We start from the raw sequence: 18,656 nt of genomic DNA, 5'->3' as shown, positions 1-18,656 counted from the left end.
GTGTACTGAAGAGGGCCCTGGGGCCCTTTTCCCACCAGAGGAAGCTGACAGTAGAAAAAGGGCACAGGGAAGCTATCAAGGCTTCCTGCAGTGCTGAAAATGCCAGCAGGTTTGTTTTGTTACTGACTGCACCAGGGAGGTGAAGACAAGTTCTGATCCACTTTAATCAGAAAGCTGGAGCCTGTCTAGGGGAGGGGGACATGGGTAGGTGTAGTTAAGCAGAGGGTCCCCAGTGCAGGAAGGGAGAGTTTCCCAGCTGCTGCACCTGATTCTTCAGCAATTTAACCCTGATACACTCCAGCCTCATTGCTTTGCAAGCACACCATGGACTGGGGCAGGCTGGAGGGCCACACAACACCATCAACAGGGCAAAGCAGCAGATCTGACATCCTCTGTCAAAACACATCTGTGATATCACCGGAGCAAGCTCGGTCCCACAGGGCAGGCAGCACCTGGAGGGGGCCTGAGATATGACACCCTGCAGAAAATTGCAACAGGCAAATGGGAGCTGGAGGCAGAACAGGAGACACAGCCCCACAGACTAGGGCCCCTCTGGGCACTAACAGGCTGCTTGTATTGCTGTGGCTGCAAAGAGAGGGGTTCCCCTTCCAAAGGGGCCGGACAAGGCAGTTTGGGACTTTTGGCTGTTCTTTTCTCTGTTTGCTTGTTCCTCCTTTAGAACACAGAGGACACCTCGTCTGCTGCTGCAGCCCCTAAATCCTTTGCCCCGAGAGCTGAAGCACGGCCCAGGCAGCACCTCGCAGGGGACGGTGCCATCCCGACCCAGCCCTGTTCTTGGGGCTTCAGGGTTCTCCTTTCCCGAGCTCTGGGCTGCTGGTGGCATTTGACTCTGCTCAGTTCTTTTTGGTCTTGGGGGTGTCGTACTTCCTCTTGCTCGAGTACCACAGCAGCAGGGGCATCCCGATGGAGGGCAGGGTCATCACACCAAAAGCTGCCCAGTCCAGCTGAAAGGAGAAATTGTTAGAGAAAAGTCAAAACAATCCAGGCCACAGGAGTCTTAGAGCAGTGGGGAGGTCAGAGGAGGAGAGCAAGGGGAGACCTCACACTGTCTGCAGCTTCCTCATGCAGGGAAGCAGAGGGGCAGGCGCTGACCTGTGCCCTTGGTGACCAGTGACAGGACTGGAGAGAGCACCCGCAGCTGTGTCAGGGCAGGTTTAGGCTGGACATTAAGAAAAGGCTCCTCTCCCAGAGGAAGGTCTCCCACGCACTGGAAGAGGCTCCCCAGAAAAGCCGTCACAGCTCCGAGCTTGACAAGAGCTCAAGCAGTTTGGACAGGGCTGACAGGCGGATGGTTGGCATTGGTGGGGTTGTCCTCTGCAGGGCCAGGAGTTGGACTCCATGATCCCTGTGGGTGTCTTCCAGCCTAGGACGTTCTAAGATTCTACCCTCAGATTTTCTGGCTCAAAGCCCACAGGGCAGCTCCTTCACAGAGGGAGCTGACATGGAAACTCAGCTGCTTCTGTGATAGACCTCTGGAGAACTGACAGGAATTAACTCCAGCTCCCACTGGAGCTCTCCAGGTGACTGCAGGGCAAGCCACACACAGCACGTGCAAGCACAAAGCCACTGCACTGGGCTGAATACGCATGAATATAGCCAATAAAATCCCAGCAAGTCCAGCAACGGGTGTGCAGTCAGAATGGAAAATCCTTCCACTGTACCCAGCGCACTGTCTTTGCTCACACTTTACCATGCTAATTAATCAATTATTAGATTGAATTGCTGCTTGATATATTGCCCGTGTCAAGCGTCTCACTTCTAACAGGTGCCCCCACACTGCCACCTCCCTTTCATCCACAGGGGGTGTGGCTTCCCGGGCCATAGTAGGGTGATGACTTTACCTGGCTTACCTAAAATTGGAGAGTAGGCAGAATAAAGAGAATAGAAGTGGATATATTTAATGAAGGGTATTGACGTACACTGAGAAGAGACAAAGCCACCTCAAGGGGCTACACCCAAAATGGACAATGGTCCTGACTTTTTCAGATAGATAAAAGTTTGGTTCATTAACATATCACAGGTTAATCCTCCAAATACACCTTTCGGTAATGAAGTCATATACCCCAGTTGGCTCTCTCTCCCCCATTCATTTTGTTTATACTGTTCAGGGTCTGAGGCAGTAGACTATCCTTGAATTTCAGGCCTAGAGAGATTGTTTTGTCTGACCAAAATGTGAAGACAGTCATGTGATAAATGCCAATAACTCACTTTTTGAAATTTATGAAAATTTAATAAAGAATAAAAATTGGTTACAAAAAAATTAATACAATAATAAAAGTTTAAAAAGTTTTCAGAGACAGGACAAATAATGAGGCAAATAAGAGCAAAGTAGGTAGCCCGGGTCTACCGTCCCCCCTCCCTCCCAGACAAAGGCTGAGAAGGAGAAGGGCCCCGTTAGAGAGAAGCCTCTCTATTTTTGAGGACCAACTTTAATGAATATGCATACTTTATCTAAGAAAAGCCCGTTTGCCACGAGCCTTTTGCAAAACCCCTGGCGTCCTGGAGTCTGGCTTAACCAGATAGCTTTGTGGATTCAAGGAGATATGCATGGTCTGGCTTGACCAGGGTGGTTTCGAGGAGATATGTATCTTTCCCTCTGAAACATCCAAGAGGGGTTTTTAGTCTGGCTTGTTGTAATTGTTCTCTCTGTGTAGAAACCTCTGGGTTATCTTCTCTTTGCTCTTGAGCTAAGGACAATACCTTACACACACTTCTTACTTAGATTCAATGTTAAAAACTACATTTACTATATTATTTAAAATGTTAATATTGCATAACTTTTCTACCTAGCATATTACATATAGTAAATATCTGCGTAGAGCCACACACACAATATGCATTTTTCACAATCCCTCCTCTTTCTTTTTATAATAAAATTGGCTCGAGCGGATATTTACTGCTCTCTTGCATCTCTTTTTAGATCCTCATAAACTGGTATCCCTAAGTGATCCCCTTCAGGTCCGGGCAAAAGAAAAAATCCTGGTTGTATGACACCCAGAGTACAGCTCCCTTTCCACTTGGGAGGGAGTTTTGGATACGCCCTTTTCCCACATATCCAGAACAAACCGTCTGGAGCTTTCCAATAGTCCAATTTTTGCTCATCCATATTCTCCCAAAATTTAGAAATCTCTGGGATGCCAACATAAGGATTCTTTCCTGTATCATTACATTGAAAAAGCCTGATTTTATTATTATATTCACAATTTCCGTTTTTTTCTTTTTTCTGGGTCCAGTACATGGTAGGTTCTTCTGGGATCCACCATACAGAGGTTCCATTACTAACCTTGTATCTTTTACAGGGAGTTTTTCCTACTTCACGGAGGAACTTTTTTCCTTCACGCCAAAGACATTCCTCCCCTATGACTACTGAACTTAAAATCCATCCCCCTGGCCGATTTTCTCCCTTTATACTTGTTTGGTTCCACTTAAGGAGCTCGATTGGGCCTAAGCTGCTGCCTTTCCATGGCCATTCTTCTGACATCAAAGCCCCTCCACAGACCCAACAATTGGTTACGTTGAGTTCCTTACTTATTCTTTCTCCCAATTCCACAAACAGATTTTTACCCATCCGTGAAATATCTATTTCTTTCTCTAGTTGTTGTTCCAATTTCTTATACAAACCATCCAGCGAGATTGGTACAGGCTTCGGTGGTGGTGCAGGCCTAGCTTTTTTGCTTATCAATTCCTCCTTTACCAAATCCTTTGTTTTACTCCCAGTAATGTGGGTGAAACACATCCATTTCTCCCCTTTTGCACATTCACTTCCCCTCACATTTTCCGCCATCCAGTACTTTTTCCCATTGTGTATGCAGTTTCCCAATTTGGAAGGGTTATAACAGTGACTGTTGATATGAGTGTGAGAAATAAAGAAGGAGCCTCGGTGTCTTTCCATATACAGTTTTTGGTAACACCTGTAGCATGGCCTGGTCGGCATCCCAAAAGGGAAGAGCCAGAAAATGAGTGACAGAACCAGCAGAGGTCCAGTATGGCTTATACTCCCACCTCCCATGCCTATGGGGTTGCAGCCCACAGCAGGTGTATGTGATCTTCTCGGTGGCGATTACAGAGGCCAATCTGGTCTTGCCCTCTCCTCTATTGTCACTTTCTCTTAGCTAATTTCCAGGCAAATCGTTTTTGACACTCCTTAACCGTGGTCTCCCACTTTTCCTCAGCCACCTCTCGTTCAACAGGCACTAATAATTCCCATCCACACAACAAAGTTATTATTTTAGTTGTTTCAAATTCTTCTTGGATAGGGGGCTCAGGTGACACTCTACACTTCATGCAACGAGAGCGTCGTTTGTGTGAATTACAGTACCAATTTTTCCCACAGCTCAAACACTTACATTTACACCAACCACCATGTCCAGTATTTGGGTGAATCAAACAGGGTATTTGGCTTGGCAATGTATGAGGTTGTAATTCACCCTCCTCTTTATATAAATCACAGGCTAAGGCAAAAACACAGGGGTTTTCTGTCCGAAACAATCCCGATCCTCCTGTCTGTGGTGGAAGTATTCCTCCCCAGGGAGGGTACCGGAGGTGTCTCAGAGTTTTCCCAGGTGGTATTTGAAACCACTGGTGCAAACTCGGTCTAGCTTCCCAGTCTGGTGTGATCCTGTGTATGTTTCCTGGATCATGTGGATCTCCCCAGTTCATCACCTCTCATTCCCGTTTTAGGGTTAATTTCGTATCACCCGGTTCCGATGATATTGTCCACTCCTTAGGCTTTTCCACAGGTCCTTTGATTCTGCTGGCATGGATCCACCCTCGTTCCCTGGTCCAGATCGCAGCCTCAGTGCCAGCAATACCTGAAAAGGACCTTCTCATTTTGGAGTTAGAGATATTAATCACAACAGTTTTGATATGGTGCAATTTATAATTCCTTTGAATAATATTTTGGCACAACATAATCGATCTGTGTGTGCACCATATAGCCGACAGAAATGGCAGCATATTAAATTGATCATAGGTTTTAACAAAATCTTGGAATACAAGCTGCACAATGTTAAAATGCGGTTATAAGTATATTATAACTAAGTTCTAAATGATAACAAAAAAATGGTCCTGTCTTTGTCTGAAAGACAGGTGTCTGCCAGGGAAGGCTGGAGCCACCCTTGGAATGAAGAATTCCAACTCTCTCCCTCTGAATTATTGTAATTTTGAAAATTAGGGAGCTCTCAGGTGAAGATATGGGACTATAATAATAGTTCCTTTCTGGTGTGTATACACAGGTTAACAAACAACACCAACCTTAGCATTAATAATAAACAGAAGCAGAACTCAGGAACACTTCCCCAAGGACACCCTGGGGCTTCTGGGATTTCCCTCTTGGGGACAAAGACATTCATTCGCTTCTGCTAGGGTTTTCTTACAGAGCCAGAGCTGCTGGGCCTGGGGTCCCCAAAGCTTTGAATTAATTGTTGTAACACTTTTTGGCATAAAATGTGTTCCTCTGCCCAAGTCTTTCTTATTAACCATTCTATATCTTGGACTAATTTTTTTTTTTTTTCAAAAGGGGTTTTACTTACCACATTAGCAGTAGCCTTGGCAGTGGGAACTGCCTCCACCCAATGAGTTAAATGGTCTGTTATTACTAATATATATTTCCATCGTTGAACTTGAGGAAGTTCTGTAAAATCTACTTGGATACTTTGAAATGGTCTAAGGGCTAATTCCTTACCTTCCAGTGTAGTTCTCTTCATTATCTTTTTATTTTATCTTTTGACAAGTTATACATCTTTCAGTTACCCTTTTTGCTACCCCATAAATCCCAATGCACCCATAGTTCCTTAAGAAATAATCACACAAAGCTTGGGTACCTCAGTGAGTTTTCTGATGCATGTCTTCTAATATTTTTCTAGTAAGTACTTTATTAAGTAATTGCCTTCTATCACGAAGTTTCCATTTCTTTGATTCATCTGGTTCACCTCCTATCTCTTTCAATTCTTTTTCCTCTGTTTCACTAAATTTTGGAATTTCCAACATCTCCTCATTGGTAGTTAATACCAACATTACTTTTTCTACTCCATTCTCTGCTGCATCCTTTGCTTCCTGATCTGCCAAATTATTTCCCCTTACTTCTGGAGTTACTCCCTTTTGGTGACCTCTAATATGTACTACAGCTATCTCTTCAGGTAATTTTAATGCTTCTAGGACTTCTAAAATGAGCCCCTCATGTACTAATCCTTTTCCTCTTGAATTCAGCAAACCTCTTTCTTCCCAAATTTTTCTAAAGGTATGTACCACTCTAAAACAATACATGCTGTCAGTATAAATTGTACCCCTTTTACGTGCTAAGTGTTCCAGTGCCCTTTTTAGAGCATATAATTCACAGGTTTGAGCTGACCAGTTTGAAGGTAATTTCCCTTTTTCAATAGTTTGCATGTTCTTCCCATCAATTACTGCATATCCTGACATTCTTTTCCCTTGTAGGCATCTGGAGGATCCATCCACATAAATTATTTCTCCTTCTAGAAGGGCCTGGTCCTCAAGGTCTTCTCGAATCTTTGTCTGGTATTGGATAATTTCTAGACAATCATGTATTAAGTTATCTGTTGGTTCCCCATATAAAAATTGAGCTGGGTTCAGGCTTTTATTTACTTCTAATGTCAAATCATCACTGTCTATCAAGATCGCCTCATATTTTAGCATCCGAAAGTCTGTCAACCATTTTTTTAGCCTTTTGGTTTAACACATTTCGAACTGCATGAGGCGTGCACACAATTAGTTTACCTCCCTTAAATGTTGTACTAGCCTGTAACTTCCATCAGACTTTTTTACTGGAAGAATGGGGGTATTATGAGGAGACATACAGGGTTCTAGTGTACCATCCTTTATCAGTCCTTCTATTACCGGCTTCAAACTTTCCCGTCCTTCTAAAGAGATAGGATACTGACGCACCCGTATGGGACAATCTTTTCTTTCAATTGTAACTTTTATGGGATCAATATTCAATCTTCCCCTATTTCCTTCAGCAGCCCATACCTCCTTCTTAATTTTCTTTTCATCCTCCTGTTCTAATTTCAATATTTTAGCTGTCATCTTCCCATTTTCTGGTATAACTCCTATTCCTAATTTTATTTGGAAGTCTCGTCCCAATAAATTACTCCTTGTTCCTGGGACTAACAAAACATCTCTTATCTAAATTCTGGTATCTCTCTATATCACCGCATCCCTGATGACAGGCAAAACTCTTTTCTTGCTCCCACCACTCCACTGCATCTTTACTTACACCATGCCTTCCTGAAATATCTACCACACAAATTCTTCTTGCTATTGCACCTTCCACAAATTCCAACTCTTCCTCCTGTCTGCACCTTCCAAAATATTTTCTACACATCTCATTTTATAACATAGACTAAGCAAATAATCCAGTGAACACTAATACTTCCCTTTCTTCACTCCTCCTCCTTCCACATCCATTCATCAATTGTAGAAGAGACACTTAAAAAGCACTAAACACTGACTTCACATGGCCAAGCTCTCTCTCATCAAGTGAAAAACGCTTGAAAAATGTTAGCACATCAAGCAGCAGTCATTTAAAAAGCACAGCTTCAGACACTGTCTCCTTTCCTCTCAAAAAAACCACAAGTCTTTCCTAAAACATCCCAGAACACGTGTGCACGCTGTCTGAGTTTACAGACTACTGATTTGAGAGAAACTGAAGGCCAGCGCATGAGAAACACTAAAAAAATCTTTAAAACTTCTATGACCCGAGTCACTTGGTCATAAGGAAAAGGGCAGCTGCAGCGGGCGCTGATAAGCGAGCTGGAGGAGGGGCGGGCAGGGAGCTGCTCGTCCCACGCGCGGCTCGGCGCCGCCGCCTCCACCGGGCAGCCCCTCTGCCATGGCACGGCTGTGCAGGAATGCGGCGGCCGCCCCTCTCCGCCACCGCCACCGGGGACGAGAGCCTCGCTCGTCCTCCTACTCCCGGCAGGAGAAGCGCTCGGCCACCGTCCCTCTCTGCCCACTCCCTTTCTTCCTGAGAAGATCTGCATTGACTGCGGTTTCCAAGGGAACGGCTTCCCCAACAGGAAGTGGGGAGCTCTGGAGGACTGACTACTGATTTTTTTGGTCCTCCAAGGACGGGGCATGGGTGGGGTCTGCCACCGGAATTCCCGAAGGGGAAGCAATTTCCGGTCTCCTCCATGCGGCCGCGCTCTCCTGCATGGCCCATGCTGGCGGCTCCAGCTGCCTCCGGCAGTCGCCCAGCACCACCGGAGCTGGAATCGCTACTGAGGCAGCTAGGGACCGGACCAACCCGCCACACGCCGACAGCGGAGGAACCGCCGCCGGGAAGGGGAAGGGGGGAGGGGGAGCCCGCTGCCCCGCTGCCGCCGCCGCGAACGGGAGGGGGGTGAGGGGGTACCCGCCGCCGCCGCTGGGAGGAAAGGGTGAAGGAACCAGCCGCCCCCACCCCCGCTCTGCAAGCGGAGGGGGACTTGCCACCGTGGCTGGGGGAGGGGAACCGGCCGCCCTGCCGCCGCTGCTGCTGCTGGGGGGCTTTTCCAGGGTCGGCTAAGCCACCACGCGGTCACCCCCCACGTGGCTCATGGCGACTGTACTCGCCGCTTCTAACAAAAGTAAGGCAGCGGCGGCAACGCTCAGCGCTGCTAAAACAAACTAACAAACAAATACTGGGAATGAGGTTGAAAAAGCCATTGCGGGAAAATAGCGAGAGGGACCGGGGTGGGGGCCGGGTACCGTCGCTGCAGAGAAGCTGCAGCCGGTCCCGAAGCGGCGGGCGGAGGGACCGGGGGGGTGCCGGTCCCGACTGAGCCGCCGCTGCGAACAGCGAGGGGGGGGGGGAGGGGAGAAACCGGCTGGGCTGCCGCTGCGAACAGCGGACTCGTGCCTGGGACAGAAACTGGGGCAGAAACAAGCGACAAGCCAGAACCTGGGGCAAGCAAAGGGACTGAGACAGGCACTAACACCGGAGCCGGCAATGCAACTCCCAAGGGACGATCTTAGGGTGATATCTCTGTCGATGGTTTCTCCCCACTAGACTTCTATCCCTTTTCTTTCAAAATTTTCTCTTTTCTATCCATCCCTGTCTCTGTTTACCTTCCCTTTACCCCCACAAAAACTACTTTTCTCCTTTCTCCCACACTATTACTTAATACAATTTACCTTCTCTGAGGAACTATAATAAAGCTTAAAATAAAATAAAAATCTACACTTTCTATACTTTCATTTGTCCACATTCACTCCACTCTATTTTTCACTTAATCTCACGCACAACAAAACAATCACAACTACAAGGTACCTTTTACTTTCCACACACTTTTACACTCTTTAAGAGTACCTGGCCAGAAAATGCCCTTCATAAACCCTCAATCTGGCAGTGTTGGGGGTTCTCCCCAACCCCAGGTGCTCTTGGGTTTATTTCATAGATTCTGCAGAATTTAACATAACCCTGGATGTCTCGGAATTGCTTCCTCCAATCCAGCTGGTTATCAACCCTGGATGCTCTCAGAATTTTCCTCAACCCAGCTAAATTCTGGGTGTTCTTGGAATATTTCTTCAACCCAGCCGATTATTAAAATAACCTGGGTGTTCTTGGAATAATTTTCCTCAACCCAGCAAAAGCTTTTAGGGTCCCCTTTTCACACACTTCTTCCCGGGGGGGTTCTTTCATTCCTTTTTACCATTCACTTTCGTCCTGGTGCTGGCCGCCTCCCTCGCGGGACAACGGAACCGCAGCGTAGGGGACTCCGCTCTCGCTTGGAAGGTCCGGGTGTTACCCCAGCCCGCCTCTCAGGCACACACACTTTCAGCCCCCGTTCCGCGCCAAACGCTGCCACCCCCAATCCCAGCAATTCTTACCACTCCGTTGTCCTTGGGTCTTTATTCTTCGTGTACACTTTGATGTTAGGAGCTGGTTACCGCGGTTTTTAGGGAATTCTTTCCCTTCTCTTTGCCTTATTGCCTCCTTTTGTCCTTGGATCTTACCCCTTTCTGGGGTACTCTGCGAGGACCAGAGCCGAGGCCGCCTAATGCAGGCGGGACGCGTCTTCCTGGTCTCTAATCCTCTCACAGCACCCACAGTGGGGTATTTTAACCGTACTCTGCTACCAAATTGTGATAAATGCCAATAACTCACTTTTTGAAATTTATGAAAATTTAATAAAGAATAAAAATTGGTTACAAAAAAATTAATACAATAATAAAAGTTTAAAAAGTTTTCAGAGACAGGACAAATAATGAGGCAAATAAGAGCAAAGTAGGTAGCCCGGGTCTACCGTCCCCCCTCCCTCCCAGACAAAGGCTGAGAAGGAGAAGGGCCCCGTTAGAGAGAAGCCTCTCTATTTTTGAGGACCAACTTTAATGAATATGCATACTTTATCTAAGAAAAGCCCGTTTGCCACGAGCCTTTTGCAAAACCCCTGGCGTCCTGGAGTCTGGCTTAACCAGATAGCTTTGTGGATTCAAGGAGATATGCATGGTCTGGCTTGACCAGGGTGGTTTCGAGGAGATATGTATCTTTCCCTCTGAAACATCCAAGAGGGGTTTTTAGTCTGGCTTGTTGTAATTGTTCTCTCTGTGTAGAAACCTCTGGGTTATCTTCTCTTTGCTCTTGAGCTAAGGACAATACCTTACACACACTTCTTACTTAGATTCAATGTTAAAAACTACATTTACTATATTATTTAAAATGTTAATATTGCATAACTTTTCTACCTAGCATATTACATATAGTAAATATCTGCGTAGAGCCACACACACAATATGCATTTTTCACAGTCACTAACACTCTCTATGGAATTTAGAGATACACACTAATGAAGCAGAGGATTTCAAAAATATAAAAGCTAAACTCCTAAGGTGTGCTCACAGCCAGAGCCAGCTGGTGCTCACATGTGTGTGTGAGGAGCAATATCTGTACAGAGGAGGGTCCTGAGGCCCTTCTCCCACCAGAGGCATCTGCCTGAGAGACAAGGGAACAGGGGAGCTCCAGGGGCCTCCCACAGTGCTGGGAACACCAACAGGTTTGTTATGTTACTAGCTTTGCACTAGGGAGGTCGGGACACGCCCTGTTCCGCGGGAAGGCTGCAGCCTTTCTGGGGGGAGTGAGTCAAGCAGGGTGTCCTCAGTGCAGGAAGGGAAACTCTGGGCTTCTGTGCACCTGATTCTTGAGGAATTCTGCCCTGCTTCTTCTCCCTCACTCCTCCCTCACTGCTTTACACATCCACCACGGACCTGGGCATGCTGCTGGCGTGGGCAGAGCAACTAGTCGTGTCGATTCTCACGCTGTTCTCCAGAGCCTTGTTAGAGCCCCGGCCTCGCCCGACCTGCGGCCCCGCCACCGCCTCCTTCCTCGCACCGCACCCCCCATGGGCGACGGGGCGGGGCAGAAAGCGTGCGCTGCGCAGGCGCGGAGTCCCTGCGTGTGCGAGGCTCTAGACTCCATTTCCCAGGGGGCGTAGGGTTCCCTGGGTCGGCGTTCACGTGCGTCATTTCCGCCGCGGCTGCGCTGACTCGTCTTTGCGGCGTTGGCGGCGGCAGAGACGGTGAGGGCTCGGAGGCCCGCGGCAGCTCGAGGCTGTGTCCTCGGGCCTCTGGACGGAAAGGGGGGCGGCGGGAAGGGTGTGTAGGAGAGGATCGGTCGTGGGCTGTGAGGGGCCAGGAAGGAGCGGCCGGTTTCTGGCGCTGGAGCATCAGAATCGGGGTCTTCTGCGGGCAGCGGTGGGTGAAGCCGGACGGTTCCCTATTGAGAGGTATCCCTGAGCCTCTCTGGGCCTCTGGGCTCCGTGAGGGGGCAGGAGCAGCCCGGGCTGCATGCGCTGGTGTGCGGCTAGAGCAGGGCAGGACTGGGGGAAGGAAGGGGCTTCTGGCACCCGCACTGAGATGGGCTGGGCAGGCGGGTCCGTGCCAAGCCCAGGAGGTTCAGCGAGGCCAAGGGCAGGTGCTGCACCGAAACACAAACCGTCTGGGGAAGAAGGGATGGAGAGCGGCCCGGGGAAGGAATTGGGGCACGGGTTGACAAGAAGCTCAGCATGCCGTAGCAACGTGCACTGGGGGTCCCCAAAACCAAACATTGTCCTGGGCTCATCCCCAAGAGCGTGGGCAGGATGTGAAGGGGGGGATTCTGCCCCGTCTGTTCTGTTCTGGAGACACTCCATTGCAAAGCTGCCTCCAGCTCTGGGGGCCTCAGCACAGGAAGGACCTGGAGCTGCTGGAGTGAGTCCAGAGGAGGCCACGGAGATGATCCAGGGGCTGCTGCCTGTCTGCTCTGGAGACAGGCTGGGAGAGCTGTGGATGTTGAGCCTGGAGAGGATTCCATGGAGATCCTAGAGCCCCTTCCAGGGCCTAAAGAGGTTCCAAGAGAACTGGAGAGGGACCTTGGACAAAGGCCTGGAGCGACAGAACAAGGCTTCCAACTGCCAGAGGGCAGAGTTACATGGGATATTGGAAAGAAATTGTTCCCTGTGAGGGAGGTGAGTCACTGGCACAGGTTGTCCAGGGAAGCTGTGGCTTCCATGTGGCTTCCCATCCACGGAAGTGTGGAAAGCCAGGTTGGACAGGGCTTGGAGCTCCCTGGTCTAGTGGGAGGTGTCCTTGCCCACCTCAGGGATGTGCAGTTGGATGGTCTTTACTGTGCTGTCCAAGCCCGTACACCCTGTGAGTGTGGAGGGCAGAGGCCCTGACATTGAAGCAGTTTTTTGCATTTACAAGCCCCATCAAGTGTCCTCACTGGTGACATCTGTAGTGTTCCTGTTGTGTTCTTGTCCTCCCTCTTAACAGGGAAGCTTCCGAGGCACTGTGTTTGGATAAGTCGGGACACGTGGCCCGAAGCAGGGACTTGTGCAGGGGATCATAAAAGCCACGGGAGGGAGTTGGTGGTTCCTCAGTGGCTGGAAATAAGAAAAAATAAATGTTGGAAGTGAGGAGCTGGTGCTTTCTGAGAAGAACTAATTGTGTTGTGTAAGACAGTGCTGGAAATTTGCCAGGCTTTGCAAGGGCAATTAACTGTTAGTTGCTAAAACTGACAAAATTATTAATTGCCCAAGCTTTTGCCCTGGAAGTTACTAGAAGAAGCTTAGTGATGTGAAAGCTTTGCCCATTGCTGAGATGTGCAGGGCCAGGGGTTGGACTCAGTGATCCTTGTGGGTCCCTTTCAGCTCAGGATGTTCCATGATTCTGTAAAGGGGAGTGATACTGGCCGGGGTTTTGAAAGGAGAGAAGACCATTGACTTTTGTTCCATGGCTGCAGATCTGGGACACTGCTGGTGCCAGTTCTTACAACCTCCCAGGCAAGCGTTCAGAGATTTCAAGTGATCAGTACCATTCCATTTCCTTGTGTTTCCAGATGAAGCTCCCGCTTCTTGCTGTGTTTGCCCTGGTGTCTGTGGCTCACTGCGAGGATGGCGCCAGGCTCCTGGCCTCCAAATCCCTGTTAAACAGATACGCGGTGGAGGGCAAGGACTTGACTTTGCAGTACAACATCTACAACGTTGGCTCCAGGTGAGCCCTGTCCAGCCTTCAGTACTGCCTTCATTTTGCTTCTCAGACCACGAGCAAATGTTCTCTGTGTGGCTGCAGGGTACGAGGCCATTTCTGAGCTCTGTCATGTGCTGTTGCTTTTGCTCCCTCTAACTCTGAGCTTTCCAGCAGTGCCTGAAGGATTGACCCTGAAATTTGCCTTTTCCTTCCTCTTCCGTTGTCCCTGCTCTCACCTCGTGGCTGCTCAAGTGGTCAGTCCAGCATGGCATAGTTCCTGTGGTGTCCTGTGACACTGCTCCCCACGCATGCAGCTCCTTTTCTTGGCCTTGGGAGCTCTTTCTCACGTTTATTCTTTTTAATGAAAATTCCTTTTTGCTCTCAGGACTTAACTATGGACCTGACAAAGATAAAACAGAGCTTCCACAATGCTGGTAAAAAGCTTCATTCGCAGAATGAAAAGCTGATTGGACAAAATGTGGGACACTACTAAAGTGGTTTGGGGTTTTGTGTTTAAGATTTTTTTTTTTAAGGCAGAATAATGCATGCTGAGGGCAGTACTGCTAGGAGAAGAATATGTGGTGCTGTAATGTTGGATTCATACAACATTAATGAGATCCTTTAATTGTGTATGTGGGATTTGGTTATTATTTAGGCCAGCGTGTGTATCCATGGGATGGTATCTGAAGTTCAGCAAACTGCCAAATCCTATTGTGAAAAACAACAGTTTTTTTCCTGTCCTTGTGGTTGTTTCTCTCAACTTTGCCTTCCTCTCTCTGCAGTCTCCTTCTAAGACACGTCAACTCTCTGCCCCATCTTCTACGGATGACATTTCACTTTTCAAAAAAACGTTCTTCCATTTGGTCACGATGGAACTGTCAGTGCACTTTGCTGCAGAGCCTGTGAGCAGATGGCAAATCTTAAGATTCCCGTCTCACCCCTCTCTTTGTTGTGTTTAGCGCTGCCCTAGATGTGGAGCTGTCGGATGATTCCTTCCCCCCAGAAGACTTTGGCATCGTCTCTGGCATGCTCAGCGTCAAGTGGGACAGGATTGCTCCGTATCTTTTCATGTTTTGAAGTTCTCCCAACTCCCTTTCTTGCCCCTGGGCATGCTGCAGTTTCATCCTCTCTTCATCTGCCGTCTCTGAAATTCCTTCCAGAGCCTGGACAGGGTGCCGAGTCAAACCCCTGCTCTTCTGCATGGTGCAGTATAAAAATAAAAGTTCCTTGCAGACAGGGCCAGGTGCTGGGGTAGTTCCTCTGCTTGAGGAGGAGCAGCTGGGTCAGCCTCAGGTGGGTCTGGCTGTCTGTGACCAGGAGGACTCAGATCTGTCAGCAGCACTGACTTTTGCACCTGGCTCCAGGCTGCTCTTTTGCATCTCCTCCCTTGTCTTCCTGTGATGAAATAGAACCATTTTCCTTAACGTCCGGCTCCCAGAGCGAGCAACGTGTCCCACACTGTGGTTCTACGGCCTCTCAAAGCTGGGTACTTCAACTTCACCTCTGCCACCATCACGTACCTGGCACAGGAGGGTGCACAGGTCGTGGTAAGTGATTGATTTTTGGGACCCCTGCAGATACACGTGCCCGCGCTCCTGGAGCCGCGTGGTCGGGGATGATGCGTGCCTGTATGCTCTCACCCTGCCCGGTTGTGGAGCGAGGAGGAAAGGTGGCAAAGCCTGTCTTTTCCCTGCCTTTTGCAGGTTGGCTTCACTAGTGCTCCCGGGCAGGGAGGAATTCTGGCTCAGCGTGACTTTGACAGGAGGTTCTCCCCTCACTTTGTAAGTACCTTTCACTTATAATGCAAGAGTGCACCCCGGCAGCTGCAGCCCAGTGCGGTGGCTTTGTGCTTGCACGTGCTGTGTGTGGCTTGCCCTGCAGTCACCTGGAGAGCTCCAGTGGGAGCTGGCGTTAATTCCTGTCAGTTCTCCAGAGGACTATCACAGAAGCAGCTGAGTTTCCATGTCAGCTCCCTCTGTGAAGGAGCTGTCCTGTGGGCTTTGAGCCAGAAAATCTGAGGGTAGAATCTTAGGGTGTCCTAGGCTGGAAGGCACCCACAGGGATCGTGGAGTCCAACTCCTGGCCCTGCAGAGGACAACCCCACCAATGCCAACCATCCACCTGTCAGCCCTGTCCAAACTGCTTGAGCTCTTGTCAAGCTCGGAGCTGTGACGGCTTTTCTGGGGAGCCTCTTCCAGTGCGTGGGAGACCTTCCTCTGGGAGAGGAGCCTTTTCTTAATGTCCAGCCTAAACCTGCCCTGACACAGCTGCGGGTGCTCTCTCCAGTCCTGTCACTGGTCACCAAGGGCACAGGTCAGCGCCTGCCCCTCTGCTTCCCTGCATGAGGAAGCTGCAGACAGTGTGAGGTCTCCCCTTGCTCTCCTCCTCTGACCTCCCCACTGCTCTAAGACTCCTGTGGCCTGGATTGTTTTGACTTTTCTCTAACAATTTCTCCTTTCAGCTGGACTGGGCAGCTTTTGGTGTGATGACCCTGCCCTCCATCGGGATCCCCCTGCTGCTGTGGTACTCGAGCAAGAGGAAGTATGACACCCCCAAGACCAAAAAGAACTGAGCAGAGTCAAATGCCACCAGCAGCCCAGAGCTCGGGAAAGGAGAACCCTGAAGCCCCAAGAACAGGGCTGGGTCGGGATGGCACCGTCCCCTGCGAGGTGCTGCCTGGGCCGTGCTTCAGCTCTCGGGGCAAAGGATTTGGGGGCTGCAGCAGCAGACGAGGTGTCCTCTGTGTTCTAAAGGAGGAACAAGCAAACAGAGAAAAGAACAGCCATAAGTCCCAAACTGCCTTGTCCGGCCCCTTTGGAAGGGGAACCCCTCTCTTTGCAGCCACAGCAATACAAGCAGCCTGTTAGTGCCCAGAGGGGCCCTAGTCTGTGGGGTTGTGTCTCCTGTTCTGCCTCCAGCTCCCATTTGTCTGTTGCAATTTTCTGCAGGGTGTCATATCTCACGCCCCCTCCAGGTGCTGCCTGCCCTGTGGGACCGAGCTGTTCTTGTTATGGATGGGTAATGCAATGGTTGGCTCTTGCAATTAAGGGATGAATATTATGTATATGTTAACAGAAGTTTCACTGATGTATTGTTCTGTTATCGTGATTTATTGTTTGGACATCCTCTCCATAGTCCCCTTCCTCCCCATATGGTTGCCCAGAGATGGCCGTGGTAGGCAGGACATGTGAAAAGAGGCCGTGTACCAGTGCCCCTTGCATGTGGCATTTGGCAGGAGAGAAGGCATTTTACCAGGAGGTGCAGCATGACAACAACACCTGTCCTCCAATTAAGTTGCAAGAACGTAGCCTCTACCAATAAATGGCAAAGAGGAGTTCACTGGCAGACTTTGGGAGGGGCCAGGGTTGTGTAATGCAACCCCCAGGAGTATAAAAAGCAGAGCTGCTCTTTTGTAGACGAGCTGGTGGCTGCCAAGTCACCAACACCCAGCCTGCTCTTTTTTTTCCTTATTCATTCCGTTTTTTGTGTTTTGTTAAGGTTTTTAATAAATCTTTGAAATTTTAAAAAGTGAGTGTCATTTCTCAGACTGGTGACATTACAGTCCTGATGTGATAGAGGTTATCAGAGCTGCTGCTTGCCCAAAAGGGGCACTAAGGGCAGTCTCTGTTCATGGTGTTCTCTGGATAGCCTTGATGTGTGTTGTTGAGCAGAGAACTCTTCTTGCTATTCTTTTTTGTTCTGCACTTGGTTGAAGTTTGTCGAGGTATTGAGGATTTTGTAATAACATAAAAGGATCACCATGATAGAAGCCTTCCTTGTACCACCTTGTGTCTCGGTTTAGAAACAAATTCTAGAAAGACACTCTAAACTCAGTGTTTTTCTCAAGAGAGGGCTTCAGTAAGTCGTCTTTCTTTTGTCAACGAGAAATGGATACTAGGGGATGAAAGTGAAAAAAACCCTGTTTATTAACCAAAAAAACCACCACCAACAAAAAAGCATGAAAACAAAAAGTTTAAAAAAAGGAAAAAAAATTGAAATTGACAGCCCACCTCGCCCAATGGCTGAGAGGCAAAGGTGGCAACCGCCCTTCTTTGTCTGTGGAGATGGGAGGAGGAAAGAGTTCACAGCAGCTGGGAGCCTGTTGGACTTCAGGCATGGGTCTTCTTGCAGCTGCTGAAGTTGGTGGATTTTAATGCCCTTTCTCATGCCAGTTCAGCTCCTGTGAGGCCTCGGGTTTGGGATGTCCTGCCAGCTTCCCAGACTAGCCAAAAAAGAAAAAAACCAAGAAGCCAAACATTTCAAAGACAAAAACCAAAACTCCAAGAGGATTCCCGGTACAGCCTCCAGGCTAAGGGAAGGGAAGGAAAAAACCCTTTTTGCTTCAGACTAGGAGCAAAAAAACTGCTCAATCCAACAAAAGGAACAATGTAGCATCCTGATCCACACTGTCCAGAACACCCGGAGAGAACTGAGCCCCAACAGCTTTAGGCTCCCCACTCCACCTTACCAGGTCTGTCTTAAAGCTACAGTATTCATTTTCTGGGCATAAAGCCGACAATAAGGGAATAAAGTATCATCATAAAATCACCCCAAGTCACCTTGGTTGCACCACTGTGCTCAAAACCAGGTTGCCTGCATAGTGCAGTGAGCTGTAACTCTTCAGCCAGGCTCACAACGGGATTTCTGCTTCCATGGGCTATTGCAGAATTGGAGTAAAGAAATAACAATCGAATGACAGGGTAACAGACTGCTTTTGATCAGAAGGGGTCTTAAAGACTATCTAAGTCCAACCCCCCTCCATTCGACCAGGTTGCTCTAAGCCTTCTCCCAGCAGGCCTCGAACACTACCAGGAATGGTGCAGCTACAGCTTCTCTGGGTCACCTGTGTAAGTGCCTCACCACCTTCACAGAGAGCACTTCTTCCCAATACCTCATTCCCATACCCCAATACCTACTTGCCCCAGAGCTGGAGGCAGCTCTTCAAGGAGGTGTCTCCAGAATAGAACAGACAGGGCAGAATCCCCCCCTTCACATCCTGCCCACGCTCTTGGGGATGAGCCCAGGACAATGTTTGGTTTTGGGGACCCCCAGTGCACGTTGCCACGGCATGCTGAGCTTCTTGTCAACCCGTGCCCCAATTCCTTCCCCGGGCCGCTCTCCATCCATTCTTCCCCAGACGGTTTGTGTTTCGGTGCAGCACCTGCCCTTGGCCTCGCTGAACCTCCTGGGCT

At 48.9% G+C, this 18,656-nt stretch overlaps 1 protein-coding gene and 1 long non-coding RNA gene across 4 annotated transcripts; one reads left to right on the top strand and one right to left on the bottom strand.

The window, feature by feature from the left end:
* Positions 1–542: 542 nt before the first annotated feature.
* Positions 543–1,582, bottom strand: LOC134562793 (uncharacterized). Its single transcript, XR_010083267.1, has 2 exons — positions 1,114–1,582; positions 543–965 (listed from the first exon to the last, which is right to left on the bottom strand). It is a non-coding gene; the product is annotated as an uncharacterized LOC134562793 (long non-coding RNA).
* A 9,817-nt stretch (positions 1,583–11,399) lies between these two features.
* On the top strand, positions 11,400–16,541 carry LOC134562791 (translocon-associated protein subunit beta). 3 transcript variants are annotated; one of them, XM_063420295.1, is made up of 6 exons: positions 11,400–11,534; positions 13,334–13,488; positions 14,424–14,522; positions 14,903–15,011; positions 15,168–15,245; positions 15,926–16,541. In XM_063420295.1, the coding sequence occupies exons 2-6, from the start codon at positions 13,334–13,336 to the stop codon at positions 16,034–16,036; spliced, it is 552 nt and encodes a 183-aa protein (XP_063276365.1). In that variant the 5' UTR covers positions 11,400–11,534; the 3' UTR covers positions 16,037–16,541. The 3 variants fall into 3 exon arrangements, with proteins under 3 accessions (XP_063276365.1, XP_063276366.1, XP_063276364.1); XM_063420296.1 differs by lacking the exon at positions 11,400–11,534 and adding an exon at positions 11,579–11,709; XM_063420294.1 differs by lacking the exon at positions 11,400–11,534 and adding an exon at positions 12,218–12,461.
* Positions 16,542–18,656: the final 2,115 nt, after the last annotated feature.

This window comes from Prinia subflava, chromosome 31 (assembly GCF_021018805.1).
Source record: "Prinia subflava isolate CZ2003 ecotype Zambia chromosome 31, Cam_Psub_1.2, whole genome shotgun sequence".
Lineage (NCBI taxonomy): Eukaryota > Metazoa > Chordata > Aves > Passeriformes > Cisticolidae > Prinia > Prinia subflava.
The sequence above is the reverse complement of the archived record's forward strand: the minus strand, read 5'-3'. Positions and strand labels throughout refer to the sequence as shown.